General features: G+C 42.4%; 1 protein-coding gene across 1 annotated transcript in view; it reads right to left on the reverse strand.

Annotated features, from left to right (window-relative positions):
* The window catches only part of LOC126481320 (aldehyde dehydrogenase 1A1-like), a 96583-nt gene extending 78305 nt beyond the window's left edge, over positions 1–18278 (reverse strand). The window contains exons 1-2 of the mRNA XM_050104983.1: positions 18154–18278; positions 60–164 (exon numbers count right to left, since the gene is read on the reverse strand). Of these exons, the coding sequence (XP_049960940.1) occupies positions 60–164; positions 18154–18186 (138 nt within the window). The 5' untranslated portion in view covers positions 18187–18278. The remainder of the gene's footprint in view (positions 1–59; positions 165–18153) is intronic.
* Between the last annotated feature and the right edge of the window lie 2181 nt (positions 18279–20459).

Raw genomic sequence — 20459 nt, forward strand, 5'->3', positions numbered from 1 at the left:
CTACCTTCTAACTCAGAAAATGGGTGCCTATTTAACAAAGTAAATTCATACTTGTTTACCTTGTCTCCTTCATACACATCTGCAATTTTTTCTTCATTTGCAGGGTTATAAACTGGAAATGTCTTCCCAGAAACTGAATTAACAAATTCATTGTTAATGAACAGCTGAAAAATAAAACTGTTACCATTATTTGTATCTTATTAAATTCTCTAGGACATACAAACAGGAAAGTTGAAAATGTATTCTTTGAATGTCAGTAAGGTTATGATTATTTGCGCACATTTCTCCAACAGTAAACCAAGCCAACATTGCTTGATCATATCCATTCTGGTGAAATGCCTTTTACATTAAATACAGCTTTAAAACATACTTTATATTTGTCTGTCTGTAACTGATTGGTGTAGACCAAAAATAAAATTCAGACACATGAAATACAGTGTAAACAGTCTGACATGGAATAAATCTCACACACTTCTTTGTCCTCATGTTGGGTAGGGAGCATTGTGTCCAGGGGCTATCCCCAATCTGAAAGAAAATAATTATTTCATTGTAGGGATATGAAATAGCATAATCACATAGTCTTGGTCATGGGTAAAGCAGATGGCAGACTGTGTTTCATTGGTTGAATACTATGGAAATGCAACCAGTGTAAAGTCCGCAGCTCGTGGTGTAGTGGCTAGCATGGCTGACTCTGGACAAGGGGTCCCGGGTTCAATTCCCAGCCGGGTTGGGGATTTTCTCTGCCTGGAGACTAGGTGTCCATGTTATCCTCATCATTTCATCTTCATCACAATTCATGACAGTGGCTAGATTGGACTGTGTACAGAAATTGGGACTTTGTATGGGCACTGATGACCATGCAGTTGAGTGCCCCACAGACCAAACATCATCATCATCCACAACTAGTGCATAAAGAAGACCATAAAAAAACACTTGTGGGAACCATCCTGAAATACTGCTTAGGTGTGTGTGACCATACCAAATAGGACTAACAGTGGACATTGAATGCATACACAAAAGACAACAAGAATTGTCACGAGTCTATTGACTCAAAGATGCTGAAAGAAATGAACTGGCAGATGCCTGAAAACAGATGCAAACTACCTCAGGAAAGCCTAGTTAGGAAACTTCTAGAACTAACTTTAAGTGATAAACCTAGGAATGTATTACAACTCCATACATGTTACTCCCATAGATGTCACAAAGACAAGATTACAACAATAACAGAGTGCTCAGAGGCATTTAAGTGCTCATTCTTCCCACATTCCATATTTGAATGGAATGGGAAAGGCCATCATAACAAGTAGGCCTACAATGGGATATAACCCTCTGCCATGCACTAAATAGTGGTTTGCGGAGTATGAATGTAGATGTAGATTTCACTTTGATAGTAGCTGTGAGAACATGTACACTGTCAGTGAAAAGAAATTGCCTGTCTCAAATTAATAAATTAAATTCAGCATGTAAGATTTTTAATTTATGCTATGCATGCACAAGAAGGTCCTAACAATGACAAAGAGTTTTCTCTGCAAATGATTTTTGGCTCCATTATTTGTATGTGACTGCACTATTAACTAATTTGGGGATGGGGACTGGTCTCTGTTTCTGAGTAACCAGTGTTCAGTTTTTCAAGGTAGAGTGTCACAGCTTCATCTCCATGTAAGGCAGACATTTTTTTGTCTTCAAAAGAAACACATTGATGTGGCTCAAGAAGAAAGTGACCTATAGTATCTCTGCCAATACAGTATAGCTGTATAGAAATATGTGCCACACATTTTTTGGATTTATTCTTGACATAAAAACGTTACAGAAAGATCATACGCACATAGGTCCAAAAATCCTTCATTGGGAAGGTATAAAGTTGGTTGGTTGGTTGCTTGAGGTTAAAGGGACCAAACAGCAAGGTCAGCAGTCCCTTGTTTCAAATAGACTCCATTCTACTAACGGGACATCTCAGTATAGTCAGAAAAATAAAACGGATAAAGGGGAAACGTAAAAGGGCAGTCACGTTGTCATTAGTAAAAACAAATGAGGGAAGTTGGCAAGAGAACGAGCCCAACACTATGCTGAAACAGCATAGGCAAGACCACCTGTGACTTAAAAGGTACAACTGCTATAATGCAGAAAGTACGTATGGGAACAGAAAAACTAACCAAGCCTTAAAAAGAAGGGGTAAAAACAGAGTAAAAGGGAAAGAAAAGAGGATTCCGGTCAGGGAGGTGAATCGGGAATCTCTGAACACTGCCTACAGTGGGAGACACCCAAACACTCACCGCCCTGCCCCAACACCAGAGGGAGATTAAAAACTTTAAAACTGAGAATAAAAACCACTCTCCCGGAGGAAACATAGAACCAGAGAGACCATCCGGGAATCGTCAGCCAACATCAAAGGTAAAGTGTGGGGGAGTCTGTACTTAGCACGCAGAGCCAAAAGAAGGGGGCATTCAACCAAAATGTGGGCCACTGACTGGAAGGCTCCACAACCACATAGCGGGGGTGGCTCATCACGCAAAAGGAAACCATGGGTCAGCCTGGTATGGCCAATGCGGAGACGACACAGTGTGGTCGAGTCCTTGCGGGAGAGGCGAAAGGAAGAACGCCATGGGCCTGTATTCACCTTAATGGCACGAAGTTTATTAGACAGTGGAGTAGCCTCCCAAGAATTGGCCCATGACTGTGCAAAGTGGGATTTGATGTGAAGCCGTAAATCCGCTGCAGGAGGGGTTACAGAAAATGGGGGGTAAGTAACTGCTCCCCCAGCCAAACGATCAGCGAGCTCATTACCCGGGATACCCACATGGCCCGGGACCCATAGGAAGTCAATGGAACAAGCAGCACGGTGAAGATCAGCGAGATGGTCATGGATGGCAGAGACCAAGGGATGGCGCGAAAAACACCGGTCAATAGCAAGAAGGCCACTCATCGAGTCCGTACATAACAAAACGCGGTTGTGTTGGGATTGTTTAATAAAGGTAAGGGCCCGGGAAATTGCCATCAATTCCGCAGTAAACACCCCACATGAGGGTGGCAGTAGATGATTTTCCGTTCCAACAAAGGACGTGAAGGCATACCCAACATGATCAGCAGATTTAGAGCCATCAGTGTAAAAAACAACAGCATTCCGAAACTCCCATAAAATTTGGCGGAAAAAGGAACGGAACACCACCGGGGGGATGGAATCTTTCGGACCGCGGTGGAGATCCATCCGAATTCGAGGCCGAGGAACTAACCAAGGAGGGGTGGAGGGGAGGGAGCGAGGAAGACAGGACAAAGAAGGAAGCCGAAAATCACGGGTAAGAGACGCAAGGCGCAGCCCAACCGGTAAACCCGCCCGAGGGCGGGAGTCAGGCGGGCGACGTCCATGGTCTGGGAATAGGATAGAATAGGAAGGATGAGCGGGAGAAGAACGGATAGTAAGGGCATAAGACACCAGAAGCTGGGACCGCCGAACAGAAAGGGGGGGGATCCCAGCTTCAACCAGGAGACTATCAACACGGCTAGTAGGGAAGGCACCGGTGGCCAAACGGATACCACGATGGTGGACTGGATCCAGCACGTGCAGCGTGGAAGGAGCAGCTGAACCATAAACTTGACAACCATAGTCCAAACGTGACAGAACTAGAGCACGATAAAGACGGAGGAGGAGGGAACGGTCCGCACCCCAGGAGGAGTGGGCAAGGAAGCGAAGGACATTGAGTTTACGGAAACATCCTACCTTCAGGAGTCTGATATGGGGCAGCCAAGTGAGCTTGTTGTCGAAAAGAAGACCTAGGAAACGAAACTGTGGAACCACAGGCAATCTTTGTGCAGCGAGATAGAGCTCTGGATCAGGGTGGACCGTAGTACGGCGACAGAAGTGGACCACCTGCGATTTTAAAGGAGAGAATTGAAACCCGTGGGAGAGGGTCCATGCAGAGGCACGCCGTATAGCCACCTGGAGCTGCCGTTCTGCAGATGGCATCGAGGAGGAACTAACCCAAATGCAGAAATCATCCACATACAGGGCAGGGGCGACCAAGGGACCGACAGAGGCCACAAGTCCATCGATAGCAATGAGGAAAAGAAGGACACTCAAGACAGAACCCTGTGGGATGCCCGTCTCCTGGGTCCGTGGAGAACTGAAAGCAGTACCAACTCGAACTCTGAATGACCGATGGATCAGGAACTGGCGGATAAAAATCGGGAGTGGGCCCCGAAGACCCCACTGATGAAGGGTTAGTAAGATGTGATGGCGCCAGGCCGTGTCATAGGCCTTGCGAAGGTCAAAAAACACTGCAACCAAATGGCGGCGCTGGGAAAAAGCCTGCCGAACTGCGGATTCCAAGCGAAGCAAATGATCGATTGGAGATCGTCCCTCTCGAAAGCCACACTGGTAAGGGGACAATAGATCCCGAGATTCGAGGACCCAAGTGAGCCGACGGGCGACCAGCCGTTCAAGTAACTTACAACCAACATTGGTCAAACTAATTGGCCGATAGCTGTCAACAGATAGGGGGTTCTGACCAGGCTTAAGGACAGGAACCACAATGCTATCCCTCCACTGAGAAGGGAAGTCACCCTGGAGCCAGATACGGTTAAACACCCGAAGAAGATGGTGCCGTTGTGGAGCACTGAGATGTTGAAGCAGCTGGTTATGAATGGAATCTGGGCCAGGAGCCGTATCATGAGAAGCAGATAGAGCAGAAAGAAATTCCCATTCAGTGAAAGGTTCGTTGTAAGATTCTGACTCACAAGTGGTGAAACATAAGGTGACAGCTTCAGCCTGCTGTTTTTGATGAAGGAAAGCAGCTGGATAGGAGGCCGACGCTGATGCCACTGCAAAATGGGTCGCAAGATGTTCTGCGAGAACTAATGGGTCCGTACAAATGCCATCTGGGAGGTGAAGGCCTGGGAGGGTGGACTGCCGATGGCAACCTTGGAGAGAGCGAAGTGTAGCCCATACCCGTGACAGAGGGACAGTGGAACCAAGGGAAGAAACGAATCGTTCCCAACATATCCGCTTGCTCTGTTTGATTAAATAACGGGCTTTAGCGCGAAGGCGCTTAAAGGTAGAAAGGCTGGCTACAGATGGGTGCCTCTTAAAGTGTTGCAAAGCTCGACGGCGATCACGGATGGCAATGGCAATGGCCGTACTCCACCACGGGACTTGCCGACGACGAAATTGTCCAGATGAGCGCGGGACAGCAAGGTTAGCAGCGCGAACAATCGCGTCAGACACGTCACGTAGGACGTCATCAATACAACCCGACAAAGAGGGAGAAAACTCGACCTGTGCAGTATATAGAGGCCAATCGGCGCGGTGGAAAGACCAACGAGGTAACCTCTCCATCGGGGAGCGGGAAGGGAGCGTGATAATCAATGGGAAATGGTCACTATCACAAAGGTCGTCGTGTGGCGACCAGTGTAATGAAGGGAGGAGAGAGGGAGAAGAAAGAGAAAGATCAATGGCAGAAAAGGTACCATGACCAGCACTGAAATGAGTAGGGGAGCCATCATTAAGAAGGCACAGGTCGTAGTCTGCAATAAATTGGTCGATAAGAAGACCTCGTCTAGATGGATAGGCACTGCCCCACAAAGGATGATGAGCATTAAAATCCCCAAGGAGGAGGAAGGGAGGAGGAAGTTGCTGAAGAAGGGTGGTTAAGGCAGCAGGTGTAAGAGTTCTGTCAGGAGGGAGATAAAGATTGCATACTGTGACTGCAGAGTCTAAGTGGACCCTAACAGCAACCGCTTCCAATGTAGTTTGGAGAGGAATCCACGTGCTAGCAATGTCTGTACGGACCAACGTACAAACGCCACCAGAAGCCCGCAAGGGTCCGACCCGATTTCGACAGAAAACACGGAACCCACGGAGGGTCGGTGAGTGAGCATCAGTAAAATGAGATTCCTGGAGAACCACACAAGCTGCTGAGTAGGACGAAAGAAGGGATTTCAATTCCGGAAGGTGACGATAGTAGCCATTACAATTCCATTGGAGAACCACAAAACGATGGTTTAAATGAGGGCTGAACACGCTAAATCCAGTCCTACCGCCGGGTCCCCACCCGTCACCGACAAGGAGGGGGCGACATCCATAAACGACAGGTCAGAATCCGGTTGTGAAGCCGGGGAAGGGACCTCCGGTGACACCAGAGGCTCTTTGTCCCGGGACTTATGTTTCTTCTTCTTTTCAGGCTGAGATCGAGGAGGGCTGTGTGGCATAATGGAGCCAGCTGCAGCAAGATCAGGAACAGAAAGAGACCGGGCGACCTGGGGGCCGATAGACCGCGGCTCTCGCGGTCGCCGCGCTGCAGCAGACCTTTGACCTGGAAGGTGCCGGGAAGGGGCATCCCGGGAGAGGCGCCCTTGACCAGCAGACGCCGAAGGAGTGGGACACTTCTCCGGCTGGGGAGGGGGAGCGGCGCCCAGAGGAGAAGGTGTGGGAGCCGCAGGGGAGGGGGGAAGGAGAGGGGTCCGGGACGGGGGTAAGGAAGGGGGAGGAAGGGATGAAGATGTAACCAAGGCGTAACTAGATGTCATGGACACAGGGTGCAATCGTGCATATTTCTTACGGGCCTCTGTGTAGCTTAAACGATCAAGAGACTTATACTCCTGTATCTTTTTTTCTTTCTTATAAACTGGGCAATCTGCTGAACGTGGAGAATGACTACCATGACAATTTACACATACAGGAGGGGGAACACAGGGACTCCCCTCATGGAGTGGACGTCCACAGTCACCACAGAGAGGGTCCTGGGTACAGCGAGAAGACATGTGGCCAAAACGCAAGCACTTAAAACACCGCATAGGAGGTGGGATGTACGGCTTCACATCACAGCGATAGACCATAATCTTAACTTTCTCAGGAAGGGTATCCCCTTCAAAGGCCAGGATAAAGGCACCAGTATCAATACGATTATCTTTAGGACCCTTCTGAACACGCCGAACAAAGTGAACACCCCGCCGTCCGAGATTGGAGATTGTCCCGAAGTTCCTCATCAGTTTGAAGGATGAGGTCTCTGTGAAAAATCACACCTTGTACCATATTTAGAGACTGGTGAGGGGTAATGGACACGGGAATTGTGCCAAGATGGGTACAGGCACGAAGGGCCGCAGATTGGGCAGCCGAAGCAGTTTTTATCAGTAATGAACCCGACCGCATCTTGCTCAGGGAGTCCACTTCGCCGAACTTGTCTTCAATGTGTTCCACAAAGAATAAAGGTTTGACACTGGTGAAAGTATCTCCATCAGTCCTGGTGCAAACTAGATAACGGGGGAAAGGTTTTGCCCCTAGACGACGGGCCTGACCCTCCTCCCAGGGGGTAGCCACGGAAGGGAAGGCCGAAGGGGCAAGAGAAGCAGCACTTGAGGAATCAGTACCACGCAGAGAGACGGCCGCAGAAGAGCGGCCAGAGGTTTGGACCCTTATGCGTTTCATCTGCATAGCGTCCGCCCTGATACCACCCACTCCGATCAGGGGCTCTCCTCACGGGCACCACCCAGCCACAGCAAGGGCCGTCTGGCACGGCGGCCATTGCCGGGAGTTCCGATGCTCCAGGATGACGAGCAACCACTCCAAGGCATGCATGAGGAGGTCACAGCTCAGGTATCAGAAGTGTGATCCCTGTGTGTTCAGGGGGCTCAACCAAAAGGGTACATAGCGACCCCACCACACGGGCTGGCTACCGTGCTGGCTATGCACCCTAGCATCAGACAACGACGTAGAAGAAAAGGTGGAATATACTAGGAGGGCAAACGTCGGAGACACTAGGTAAGGTGCTCTTCCCCAAATGGCTCACACTACGGAAGAGGAATTTTGGAATGGAGGTCAAACCCCAGAGGGGGACCAAGGAATGCCAAAAGGAGGAGATGATTACGCAACAAAGCCAGAGTGTAAAACCAACAGAACCAGGAGGATAGCGGGGGCCAACATAAGCAAGGACACCAATAGAGGGAGAGGAGAGGGCGAGGGGAAAGGGGTATGGAGGGGAAAGGAGAGGAAGGGAAAGGAAATGCAGCCCGGGAGAGAAAGAAGGCTGCAATGGCTCGGGGCCCCGTGCTCGCCACACACGTATCCACGAAAGAGTTGTGGACCCCCTGGGGGGGGGGGAAGGTATAAAAGGAATTCCCTGTGTGTGGTTGCATAATTTTCCTCAAATGTGCACTTTTACTCACTTTTCATCCTACAGTTGCTCATAGCATTTATTTTGTTTTTCTGATTGTCATTTGTTCTGTTTTAGAGTAAATTCCATCAGAATGATGCATTCAATGTCTGAAATGACATACATGCACAACATGTACTGCCTAACAGATGGGAATGAATAAATAGCACATCAACTTCATTCTGAATGTTACCCTGGCAGGCAATTACTTTGTGCAAGAATTTTTGTATGATTTGACCAATGTTTGCAAAAGGCAGGGTCATTTGAGAAGAGAGTTGCAGATGGTGGGAGGCCATGCAAATGAATGAATGCCTGAGTTTGAAGAACAAGTACTTTACACTGTGGATGATGCTTCATCAACTAGTACAAGGAGCATTGTGAAAAGGGAAGGTGTTATTCACAAGACAGTCTGTAATATCCTACATAAAAATCTTCAGGAACCATATTATCTTCAGTCAGTGTAAGAATTAAATGAGGTTCACTTTCAGCCTAGATTAGCTTTGTATTAACACATGTTATGTGCTGTGTTTCTGAAGTTCTTAGAATGTAGCTTATATAGTTAGGTTAGATTTCACATGGTGGGATCTTCTGTTATGATAATAATCCCATCTGGGCTTGTGAAAACCCTCAAGAAGTGTGACACGACAGACATCAACAGAAATTCAGCCTCAACAAGTGGGGTGGAATCATTCATGATCATCTCATTGGCCCTCACTTCTTTCCACAATGTCTTACTGGACAAATGAATTTGCAGTTTCTCAGACAAGAGTTCCTTTATTTACTTGATGATGTATCTCTATACTTTATGCAGTGAAAGTGATTTATGCATGGTGGCGGTCTACCTCACATTACACAGGTGTTTACCAGTATCCTGATAATCAGTTTCTAAACAAGCATATTGGTTGTGGGGCATCCACTGCATAGCCTGCCCGATTGCCAGATTTGAACTCCATGGACTTTTTTTCCTTTGGGAACATAAAAAATCTTTGGTGCATTAAACTCCCATGCGCAGTGTTGATGATCTGAGGGACCATATCCCAAATGAATTTCATCAATTATGGAACACACCAGGCGTTTTCTGCAATGTATGACAAAAATATGGACCACAGGCTCTGGGGATGTGTGGAAGCAGGAGGTAGAGTGTTTCTTATTAAATAAACATACAATGATTCTCACAATTTTTGTAGTTCTTATAATTAGTCTTGTGTTGTGGTCTTCAGTCCAGAGACTGGCTTGATGCAGCTCCCCATGCTACTCTATCCTGTGCAAGTTTCTTCATCTTCAAGTAACTACTGCACCCTACATCCTTCTGAATCTGCTTAGTGTATTCATCTCTTGGTCTCCCTCTTCGATTTTTACCCTCCACGCTTCCCTCCAACTCTAAATTGGTGATCCTTTGATGCCTCAGAACGTGTCCTACCAACTGATCCCTTCTTTTAGTCAAGTTGTGCAACAAATTCCTCTTCTCCCCAATTCTATTCAGTACCTCCTCATTAGTTACATGATCTACCCATCTAATCTTCAGCACTCTTCTGTTACACCACATTTTGAAAGTGTCTATTCTCTTCTGGTTTAAACTATTTATCACCCTTTTAGAAAGGACTTCCTGACACTTAAATCTATATTTGATGTTAACAAATTTCTGTTTTCAGAAATCCTTTTCTTGCCATTGTTATTTGCTCCCCAAATAGTGGAACTCATCTACTACTTTAAGTGTCTCATTTCCTAATCTGATTCCCTCAGCATCACCTGAGTTAATTAGACTACATTCTATTATCCTCATTTTGCTGTTGTTGATGTTCATCTTATATCCTCCTTTCAAGACACTGTCCATTCCTTTCAACTGCTCTTCCAGGTCCTTTGTCATTTCTGACAGAACTACAATGCCATCGGCAAACCTAAAAGTTTTTATTTCTTCTCCATGGATTTTAATTTCTAATCCTAACTTCTTTTTTTATTCCTTTACTGCTTGATCAATATACAGATTGAACAACACTGGGGACAGGCTACAATTAGTCTTATGACATGTATAATTAGGTCATATTTTGCTTAGTACATGTAGTATTCATGAATATTAAGTGGCTATCTATAATTAGTTTAACCATTAATTCACAAGGTAATAGCTTTTACTTAATGCTTTTAGCCTTTGGCTAAAGGTACGGAGTTCCCTTACTTCTTTAATTTCCTGTGGCAGCCTGGTGTACAGCTTTAGGACTTTATAGAGGATACTATTCTTTGTTTTTGACTAGTTTTTCTGATTAGGTATAAGTTGTGACTGGATATAGTTTCATGGTCAAGATTGAATAGGTTGTAGTATACAGTTGAAGACTTTTCTCTTGTGTACATTTTAGTCTCAAAGATGTATTCATGTGGGACAGTCAGTATTTCTAGCTTTCTGAATGAATCAATACAATGGACCCTATTGTTACGGCTCATTATTATTTGAATAGCACTTTTCTGTACCTTGAAGACAGTTGTACATTCCCAGCACTTGTTCCCTCAAACGAGATTCCATAATAGAGGATTGAATGTATACACAAAATAGGTCACTTAGGAGCAGTGGTGGGTACTTATGGAGGAGGGTGCCTCCCCCCACCCCTCCCCCCCCCCACCCCCACCCCTTGTGGGGCCACCCTCATTGCCACCTGCACCACTCCTGCCAGTCAGCCCACACACTACTCATTCGTTTATTTCATCAGTCGACTCAACTGAATCGAGTTATCGAGTAGTTGTACTGTCCCACATAGCACGCATGTCCACATCATCATATTTTATACATTTCTGTCTGGCACATAGATAGCTAACACATACCTAGAAGAAAAGTTGCGGCCATTCCATAATTCATCATTTAAGGAAGAGAACCACAATCATAACTTTTTATATCATAAGATGGCATTGTCTTGTATATATGTATAATCAGTTCAAATAAAACTTTCTTAAGCTATGTATGTGACTTGATTATTTTTTTTATTATGGTAAAAGTGAAGATAGCTCAAGATATCTTTAGCACCCCATCCTTGTGGTTTTTCTGTATCCTCCACTGCTTAGAAGCATGAAATATTGCACACATATGAGATGCCTGATTGTGTTGAGCAGTTACAAAGATGAGTTTAAGGCTCAATTTTATTCTGGAAGGGGAATTTCGAGACAATGCTTGTTATACCATAATTTCCTGCAACATAAGATTTTGTCCCCTCCTAATACAAATGACAAACATCAATAAATTACAAGTTTTTATTTTGAAATTTATTGGCAGATTAAAGCTGGGTAGCAGACCAAGACTTGAACTAGAGCCTTGTCTTCTGCAGGAAATGCCCATATGAACTGAGTTATTCAGGCACAACCTACAACATATCCTCTCAGCTCTACTTCTGATGATACATCTCTCCTACATTCAAAACATTGCAGAAGGTTCCAGTTCAAGTACTGGACCAGCACACAATTTTAATCTCCAGGAAGTTTTGAAACAGAGCACACCCTGCTGCAGAGTAAAAGACTCATTAAGGTGTTGATTTTGCTTACCATTGGTTGCTAATTTGCGGTGAATTTAGTTTATATTACATTTTCAGCTATACAAGGAAGTTGCTGTTGGATACATTTTGTAGTTTCTGCTGGGTTTGTACCCTTTTTCGTTTTTGTTAGCTTCCCTTTTTATGATATTCTACATTATCTGTAGTGTTTTTATGTAGCCCTACATATCATTATTCATTTTTTAAATAGTTTTTGTATTTTTAAAATAATAATGCAATGCTCAGACTTACAGCAAAATATTTGAGAGGGGGAGGGGGGGGGGGGGGGCAGGGGGACTGAAACTCATGGCAGTACCTCTTTTTTAGGCTCAGGTCAGTCTCCAATCATCCAACACAGATTCAAATTAAGCTTAATGAGAAGCTCAGACAGGTAGGTACTAGACATGCTAAAATGTCACAAAATTCTCATAACAGTAGAGTTAAACATAATGTTAGTACGTAACAAGATTCTCATAAAATCACAGTGAAAAGTAGTGTTAGTATATTGCATCAGAATATCAGGGCATTAAAAACCAAAGTAGATGAGCTTCTTGTTTGTTTAGAAGATTTAGAAATTGAGGGTAGAGTAGACGTACTACGCCTGTCCTAACATCATATAGTCACAGGTACGTATATGGTAAATGTAAGTTGATATAAGCTTTCAGCACATCTAAGTAGTGATGCTATGGAGAGAGGAGGAGTTTCCATATAATTTAAAATCTGTCATAGTGTGAAAAATTTGGAAACTAAAAATTTTTGTTTAGAGCAACCTATAGAAGAACATGCATCTGAACTTAAAATAAATAATGGTACTTTTATAAATGTAGGCATGTATAGGTCCCTACTGGAAAATTTTCATCTATTTCCGAAAAACTTGGATTTTTTGTTGTGCTATCTGTCAGGCAGAGGGAAGCAAATTATTGTTTGTGGGATTTCAATGTAGAGTTTCTGAAAGAGTTCAATAGAAAGCTTGACCTTGAAGTATTACTTGATTCTTTCAATTTGCTATCAGTTATTGATTTTCCTGCTGGGGTGGTAAAGGAAAGCAGCACACTGACAGATACAAGTTTTTATAAATCAAGATAAATTTAATCAAATAAAAACTTTTCCTGTTAATAATGGTCTTTCTGATCATGATGCACAGCTGGTTACAGTACACGACATAGCTCTATACAGTAATGCAAAACAGTCCTCCAAAACAGTGCATTAAATTAATGAATTAACAATTGCAAGTTTTTGGGAAAGGTAAACAGTTAGACTGGGATGAAGTGTACACGGAAGCTGACACCAATTTAAAATTTAACCTATTTCATGATACCTTTGTGAGTATATTTGAAAACAGTTACCCTAAGAAAACATTGAAATATAATTGTAAGAAACGATCTATCCATGGCTTACTAAAGGGATAAAAATATCTTCTAAGCAGAAAAGGGAAATGTATCTTATAGCTAGGAGGAGTTATGATCCAGAAACAGTGAAACATTATAAAAACTATTGCCCTGTACTAAGAAAAGTTTTTAAAAAGTCCAGAAGTATGTGCATTATGTCTGAGATTAGCACATCTGATAATAAAATTAAAACATTTTCCAACATTGTTAAAAGGGAAAGAGGGCAACTGAGAGCACAGGAAGACTGTATTTCCATCAAATTCAATGAAAAGTTTGTTAACAGGAAGTCAGAAGTAGAAAACATGTTTAATAATCATTTTTAAGTGTTGTGGAGAAAATAGAATCCAGCTTTTCATTAGAAAATGCAAGGCAGTATATGGAAGAGGCAATACCTGTGCAGTTTGATAAAATTGAAATTCAACCCATCTCTCCTGATGAGATTAGGAAAACAATAAATTCACTCAAAAGTAAAAGCTCACACAGAATTGATGGTATTTCCAATGGAGTACTAAAAGCTTATTCCCGACAGGTAAGTGGGATTCTTAGCCGCAGATCACTGAAAGAAGGCACTTTTTTCCAGGCAGACTGACGTACGCTATTGTTAAACCATTGCATACAAAGGAGATGGGTCTGAAGTTAGCAACTACCGCCCAATCTCACTTCTGACAGCATTATCCAAAACTCTTGAAAAAGTAATGTATTCAAGAGTAGCATCACATATTTGTAAAAATGAAGTAATAAGAAAATGTCAGTTTGGTTTTCAGAAACGCTTTTCAACATAAAATGCTGTATATGCTTTCCCTGCCCAAATATTAAATGCACTGAATAGCTGAACATCACCCATTGGGATATTTTGTGATCTATCAAAGGCTTTTGACTGTGTGAATCATGAAATTCTTCTAGATAAGCTTAAGTATTGTGGTATGTGTGGGACAGTGCATTAAATTCATATTTAACTGGAAGAATGCAGAAGGTTAAATTAACAGTACAGTAGCCTGCAAAAATCAGCAGAGTCCTCTAACTGGCAAGATATCAAGCATGGTGTCCCATAGGGTTCAGTCTTGGGTCCCTTATTGTTCTTAACATATCAATGCACACACAGTAAAAATTTTATCTCTCTGTCTCCGGTAGTTTGTGAGAAAATGTTCCCTATAGTAGGCATATTTTAACATTGCAAGGATAGGCGAGTCTGTATCCCCTTAAATGCACTGAATAGCTGAACATCGGCCATTGGGATATTTTGTGATCTATCAAAGGCTTTTGATTGTGTGAATCATGAAATTCTTCTAAATAAGCTTAAGTAGTGTGGTATGTGTGGTACAGTGTACAAATGGTTTAATTCATATTTAACTGGAAGAATGCAGAAGATTGAAATTAACAGTACAGAAGCCTGCAAAAATCAGCAGAGTCCTCTAACTTGGGAGGTATAAAGCATGGTGTTCCACAGGGTTCACTCTTGGGTCCCTTATTGTTCTTAACGTATATTAATGATTTGCCCCTCTATATTTATGAAGATGCAAAGCTAGTTCATTTTACTGACGATACAGGTATAGTAATCACACCCAACAAACAAGAATCAGCTGAAGAAATCGTAAATGATGTCTTTCAGAAAATTATCAAGAGGTTCTCTGCAAATGGACTCTCACTAAATATTGAGAAAACACAACGTACACAATTCTGTGCAGTAAACGGCGTAACACCACTGATAAATATAGTCTATGAACAGAAGTCTGTTGCTAAGGCTGAATATTCAAAATTTCAGGATGGGTATACTGATGAGAAATTGAATTGGAAGAGACACATTGATGATCTGCTGAAATGGTTAGGTTCAGCTGCTTATGCTATTAGGGCAGGGCTTCACAACATACTTGCTCGCGGAGCAAGCTGTGAGCAGCAAGGCGCTAGCACGGAGCAGCGCAAGCACGCTACCCCCACTACCAGACCAGAGCGGAGAGTGGGGAGAGTCACGTGGGGTACACAACAGCTGCCGCCAGTCAATGTAAATCCGTGGCCACCTGCAGGGTTATCACTCACGAATTATTACTGCGACAAATGAAACAAATAAAGGAGAATGCAAACGTGCCACATAATTTTATTAGCTTAATGTATGCCTCTACCATCTGTAGACACTGAAACTAAAGAATTCCACGACAATCCTATATTTTCAACACTTTCTTCAACACTACTTAAAATATCACCTCCGGTTGTAGTGTTCTTCATGGCTACTACATTGAGGAGCTCCTCCCTCACCTGAAGATCTCTATTAACACCTCTAATATATATGGCAAGCTGCGCTGTTCCAGTGATATCAACACTTTCGTCCAGAGCTAGAGAATACGCCATAAAATCTTTACAGATATTTGCAAGCTGGCTCTGGACGTCGTCTGCCATGTCCTGTATGCGACGCATAATGGTCATGTTAGATAATGGCACAATCCGAAACTGTTCAACTTGAGATGGACACAAATGTTCCGCTGCAACTACCAAACATTCTTTTATTAAATCGCCATCAGTTGTGGGGCGCAGGGATTTTGCTAAAAGCAAAGCAATTTTGTAACCCACTCAGAGCTGCCTCAGTTGATTTTTCTTCGTCGTCCAGATCTTCTTCGGATAGCTTTCTTTTAAGTTTAATAACTTCCTGTGCATGATCTGCTCAATCACATTTTCCACGTCCGTAGTCTTTCGCGTGGTACGACATATAATGTCGCTGCAAATTAAATTTCGTAAAAGAATTCAGCGTTTTGTGACATACTATACATTTTGCAACACCATCTTTTTCAGTGAACAGATACAATTCCTCCCAATGGGGGTTGAACTGCGAAAGCATGGTTGGGGTTACACAACGGCGACTTCACATGATTCTTAACCAGCGAAGTGACTGTTAAGAGCTGATCGTAGTACTTTAAAGATTACACAGTCGGCGCGAATTCAATAGGCACGCTGCGGCCCTATTGAAACGTGGGCGCGCATTTCCCCTCCCTCCCTACTCTGCGACCTTGCAGCTGCTCGCGAGCACGTGCCTGAGCAGACGCGAGTACTCGCGCTCAAAACCGGCCAGTTGCTGAGACCTGTATTAGGGTTATTGGAAATTTTGGTGAGAAACGTGTCAGTAAATTAGGCTACTATGTCTGTTTCCATTCATTGTTTTCATATGGCATCATATTTTGGTGTAATTCATCATTAAGAGAAAAAGTATTCATTGCACAAAAGTGTGTAATCAGAATAATAACTGGAGCCCACCATAGATCACCTTGTAGACATTTATTTAAGGAACTCGGGATATTCACAGTACCTTCGCAATACATATATTCATCTATGAAATTTGTTGTTAATAATCCATCACAATTAAAAAAAAAAAAAAAAAAAAAACAAACAGTGAAATGCATAACTACAGCACTAGAAGAAAGGATGATCTTCACTATTGTGGGCCAAATCTGTGGCACAGAAAGGTGTGAATTATGCTGCCACAAAAAATCTTTGGTTATTTGCCAAATAGCAGTAAAAGTTGACAGGTAGCCAACCAACATTTAAAAACAAATTAAAAGAATTTCTGAATGACTGCACCTACTCAACAGACAAATTTTTAGATATGAAGCAGTAACTGTAAAAAAAAATTAATTAACAATTCTGTGTAAAGAAACCTTTTGTTAAAGTGACACATTCCACATCATTACGAAATGTCGTATTCATGATCTATGGTAAATGTAAAAAAATAAAATTGCAAGAAATTTCCATTACTTTTGATATTCAGCCATAGCTTCTTGTATTCCGACTTACGTTTTTCACTTTTCGAGGGACGACAGTAACAAAATGATGACCATTGTTTTGTGGATACTAATGCCGAAATTTATATCAGTACCATACTTTTATAAACAGCAGATAAGTCTTCTCTGTTCATATCATGATGAATTAAAGATATCTGCTTGTTTGCTTCAATTGTAGAGTATCTGCAGGAAACTAAGGAAAGAGTTAGACAAAACATCCACTTGTTGCGTCCTTAACGAGTAACAAATTGTTTTATTTGTGATGGAAATGCTCATGAGACAGTACATGATAGTGTTCAGTACAACATTAGTGTTATAACGCTAGGTTTTGTCATGCCGGTACCGACTTCCCCGGCGTCATACTGTGAAGCCTTCTGTAACTTGTCATGAACACCACTCTCGAAGGTGTGATATCTTTATAAGGTCGAATTAAATACCTAGATAGAAAGAAACTCGAAGTGAGCTGTGACCGGTCTGTTCTGTCAGTAAGAGGAATAGCGTCTGAACTTCGAAGAGCTGACATCCTTTTCACGAGAGTCTGAATAACCAATAGCGGTACCGAGTCAGGCAGCAAACCGATTTTGCCGTATCCATCGTGTATCTCGTACAAGGGCCACAAGAGGAAACAAGGGGCGAGTAAGGCATTTAAGGGAACACGCGCTCGTTCTTTCCTCACTTCATTCGCTTGTGAAGTAGAAAAAACGAGAAACACATTAACAGCAGTACAGGTACCTTCTTGTTTATGCACTGATTCGGTATTTACTTGGATACTGAAAATCTTGTCTCTTACGATTTCGTACGGTAGCCAGATGAAAGTGGCAAAATACCGAAGAATTGCCTAGCGAAAGGATTTGCTGAGATGACGGTGAACAAAATGTAACATTTACTAAACATAAAAATTATATTTGTTGTCGCTAGTTACAGGTTCCAAGAAGTTTTTTTTACCGGTACCTGCAATTTTTTGGTAAAAGTTGTTGCTTGTTCTAAATTTCAAATTACAACGAACGCGTGATTCTGCTTATAGCATAACGACACTCAGTTATTGACTTGATTTTGCAAATTAGTAAATAAATTAGTGACATGAATGGCAATCTAAACATAACGAATCACATATACCTCGTTACAGAACACCAAACAGAGGGCTGAAATACTGAATAGTTCTGTAAAAACCAGAGTCATGGGAACCCAGCGCGTTACTGAGCGGCCACATTTCTTTTCGTACAGGTACTTATAAAAATAAATGTGCGTATCTCCTGGCGTACAGTAGCGAGCTCCCACAACACACTTTTGGTCTATACCCTTGTTTCGCCTTCACACTGTACTAGAACGTCAGATGACTGCCGGCACTCACCTGCGTGTACTTGATGTCAACTTTTCTGGCCATGCTGCAGTGTTGCTTTTACGGTTTCGCTCCCGGCCGCTTCCACGTGAGAACTGCGACCAAGTGTATGCTGGTAAGCATTCCGCGCTGCGTCCCCACCTTCATAATGACCCCGCCTAGTGTTTCTCCCCTCCCTAGCGTCACACTCACTTCCCCTCCTGCTCGCCACATCTGGAGTTCCTTGCCAAACGTCTTACCTAACTGCAAATACTCAGCGTTATGCAGTACCGTTTTCTGCAAGGTTACGTAGCGTTCTGCAGGGTTCTGCAAGATTGTGATCACGACACCTGTCTTCTCGCCATTACTCGATAAAAGTCATTTTTAGCTACCGCAGGCCTTGAAGTCGGCTCTGCAGGTAGATACATTTAACGTCTGGCCGTTCTTACTGAGGATATCCATCAATATATCTTTCTTGGAGTTTAATCACCGTTTGAAATAAAAAGACTAAGTATAATTCTATGTAAGCAATAATTTGCTTGGAGCTTTTTTATGGAATTTCCTTTATATTTGTAATCAATATACGGTTCATAATCATGGCATTAACTCATGTTGACTCATCTTTTCATGGTATTGTCTCGTCCCATATCAGTTTGTACTTATGTACAATAATGATGACGAGGATCGATAGAACAGTATAATACAATACTAAAGTTTTGTAGATGAGCACATCTGACGAGTGTAACCGTTAATAAGAGGAAGTTGCATGCGAATTGTGATTGTTCCACAATTTTGTTTTAAAAATTATTTTGTTTCAGTGAGGTAGTAATTCTGATGTATAGATTGTTATCACCACATCTCAGAAATAATTTTCAACAAACTCATTACCAGTCTTGAACGAAATATGTGACGACAAACGGAGAAAATGAACGATTTGCAGATTACGCACTAATTTTGGAGGACCAAAATAAAATAAATACTCTTCGTCACCCCATGTCATTTGCTTCAATGAGGTGTGCATCTTCAATTTGTGTGAAAAATAAATCCAGGCTATCGTTTAGAAGCCACAAGCAACTGAACTACGGTGAAAATGGGCTGTTGACAGATTTGGCTATACGTGTAAAGGGCCATACTTACCGTTTTGTGCTACCCTCTTTCGCGTACAGCTCCACGTTATTTGTGTCTAACTGGTAAAAGGTGTCGAAAGTGCAATATACAGTAAATAATGCCATTATCTGTGTGCTATCTAAAATGTCTACCATTTTCGTTGCCGAAAAATAGAGGCGACACTGAACGAAAATTCGGAACTACTAGCAGTCTGGAAGTCAAATGCTACAATGAAAACGTGGTGAAAACAGTGAAAGTAAAGGACAGTGACTTTAAGTGTGTAACTGATGAAAGTCATAGTCTCAGTTCAGAAATTTATCTACTGCAGGAAGATGTGGCAAATTTACAGAAAACAATTACTGTGTAGTCTTAGTTGAATGTAAACAGTGAGCGTCTTAGTTATAGAAATTTTGCTAATAACAGTATAGAAATGCGCCAGATTTGTAAAACTAGGAATGTGTACGACGATCAGAAATGCATAGACAGAATTAGATAAGAGAGTCAAAGTGTGTGAAAGTATACATTCAGTGTCGTCTACAGATAATGTCCACCACATCGAGAAAGAAAAAAACGAATGTCACCACTAAAGAATAAATATCAAAGGAATCATGTGTGTAAAATGTAAAACAGTGTTTAGTGGTAGCTGTGCAAAAAAATGTAGCTGCACTCTAGGTACTGCGTCCCGAAATTATGTCTACCAAGAAGAAGCAAAGAAGAAAATCATTTCTGTACTAACTAAAGATGTACAAATGTGAAAAGACAAATACGAAAATCTGCAACTGTCCAAAATGCACGCTTTTCACCAGGAAAGTCCAACAAATTGTACAAGCTATACAGTTACTAATCTCCAAAACAACTTCGGTAGGATAAACAGTGCAGACATATAGCGACGAGGGTAAAGAAAATAGGATGTCTTAATTGATACTACACAACATATTGAGGCTCACAATCGACATAAAGAAAAGGGCTTATGGAAATGCGATTCTCCAATTTTTAATGAAGATTCACAAAAAATGGTTCAAATGGCTCTGAGCACTATGGGACTTATCATCTATGGTCATCAGTCCCCTAGAACTTAGAACTACTTAAACCTAACTAACCTAAGGACAGCACACAACACCCAGTCATCACGAAAGAAGATTCACAGGTATCTGCCTTAGATTCTGAAAGTCGTAGCAATGTACTGTCCCACTGTGTCTGAATATGAAAAAGTAACAGAAATTTTATTGTCC

The sequence above is a fragment of the Schistocerca serialis genome, chromosome 5, assembly GCF_023864345.2.
Source record: "Schistocerca serialis cubense isolate TAMUIC-IGC-003099 chromosome 5, iqSchSeri2.2, whole genome shotgun sequence".
Classification (NCBI taxonomy): Eukaryota; Metazoa; Arthropoda; class Insecta; order Orthoptera; family Acrididae; genus Schistocerca; species Schistocerca serialis.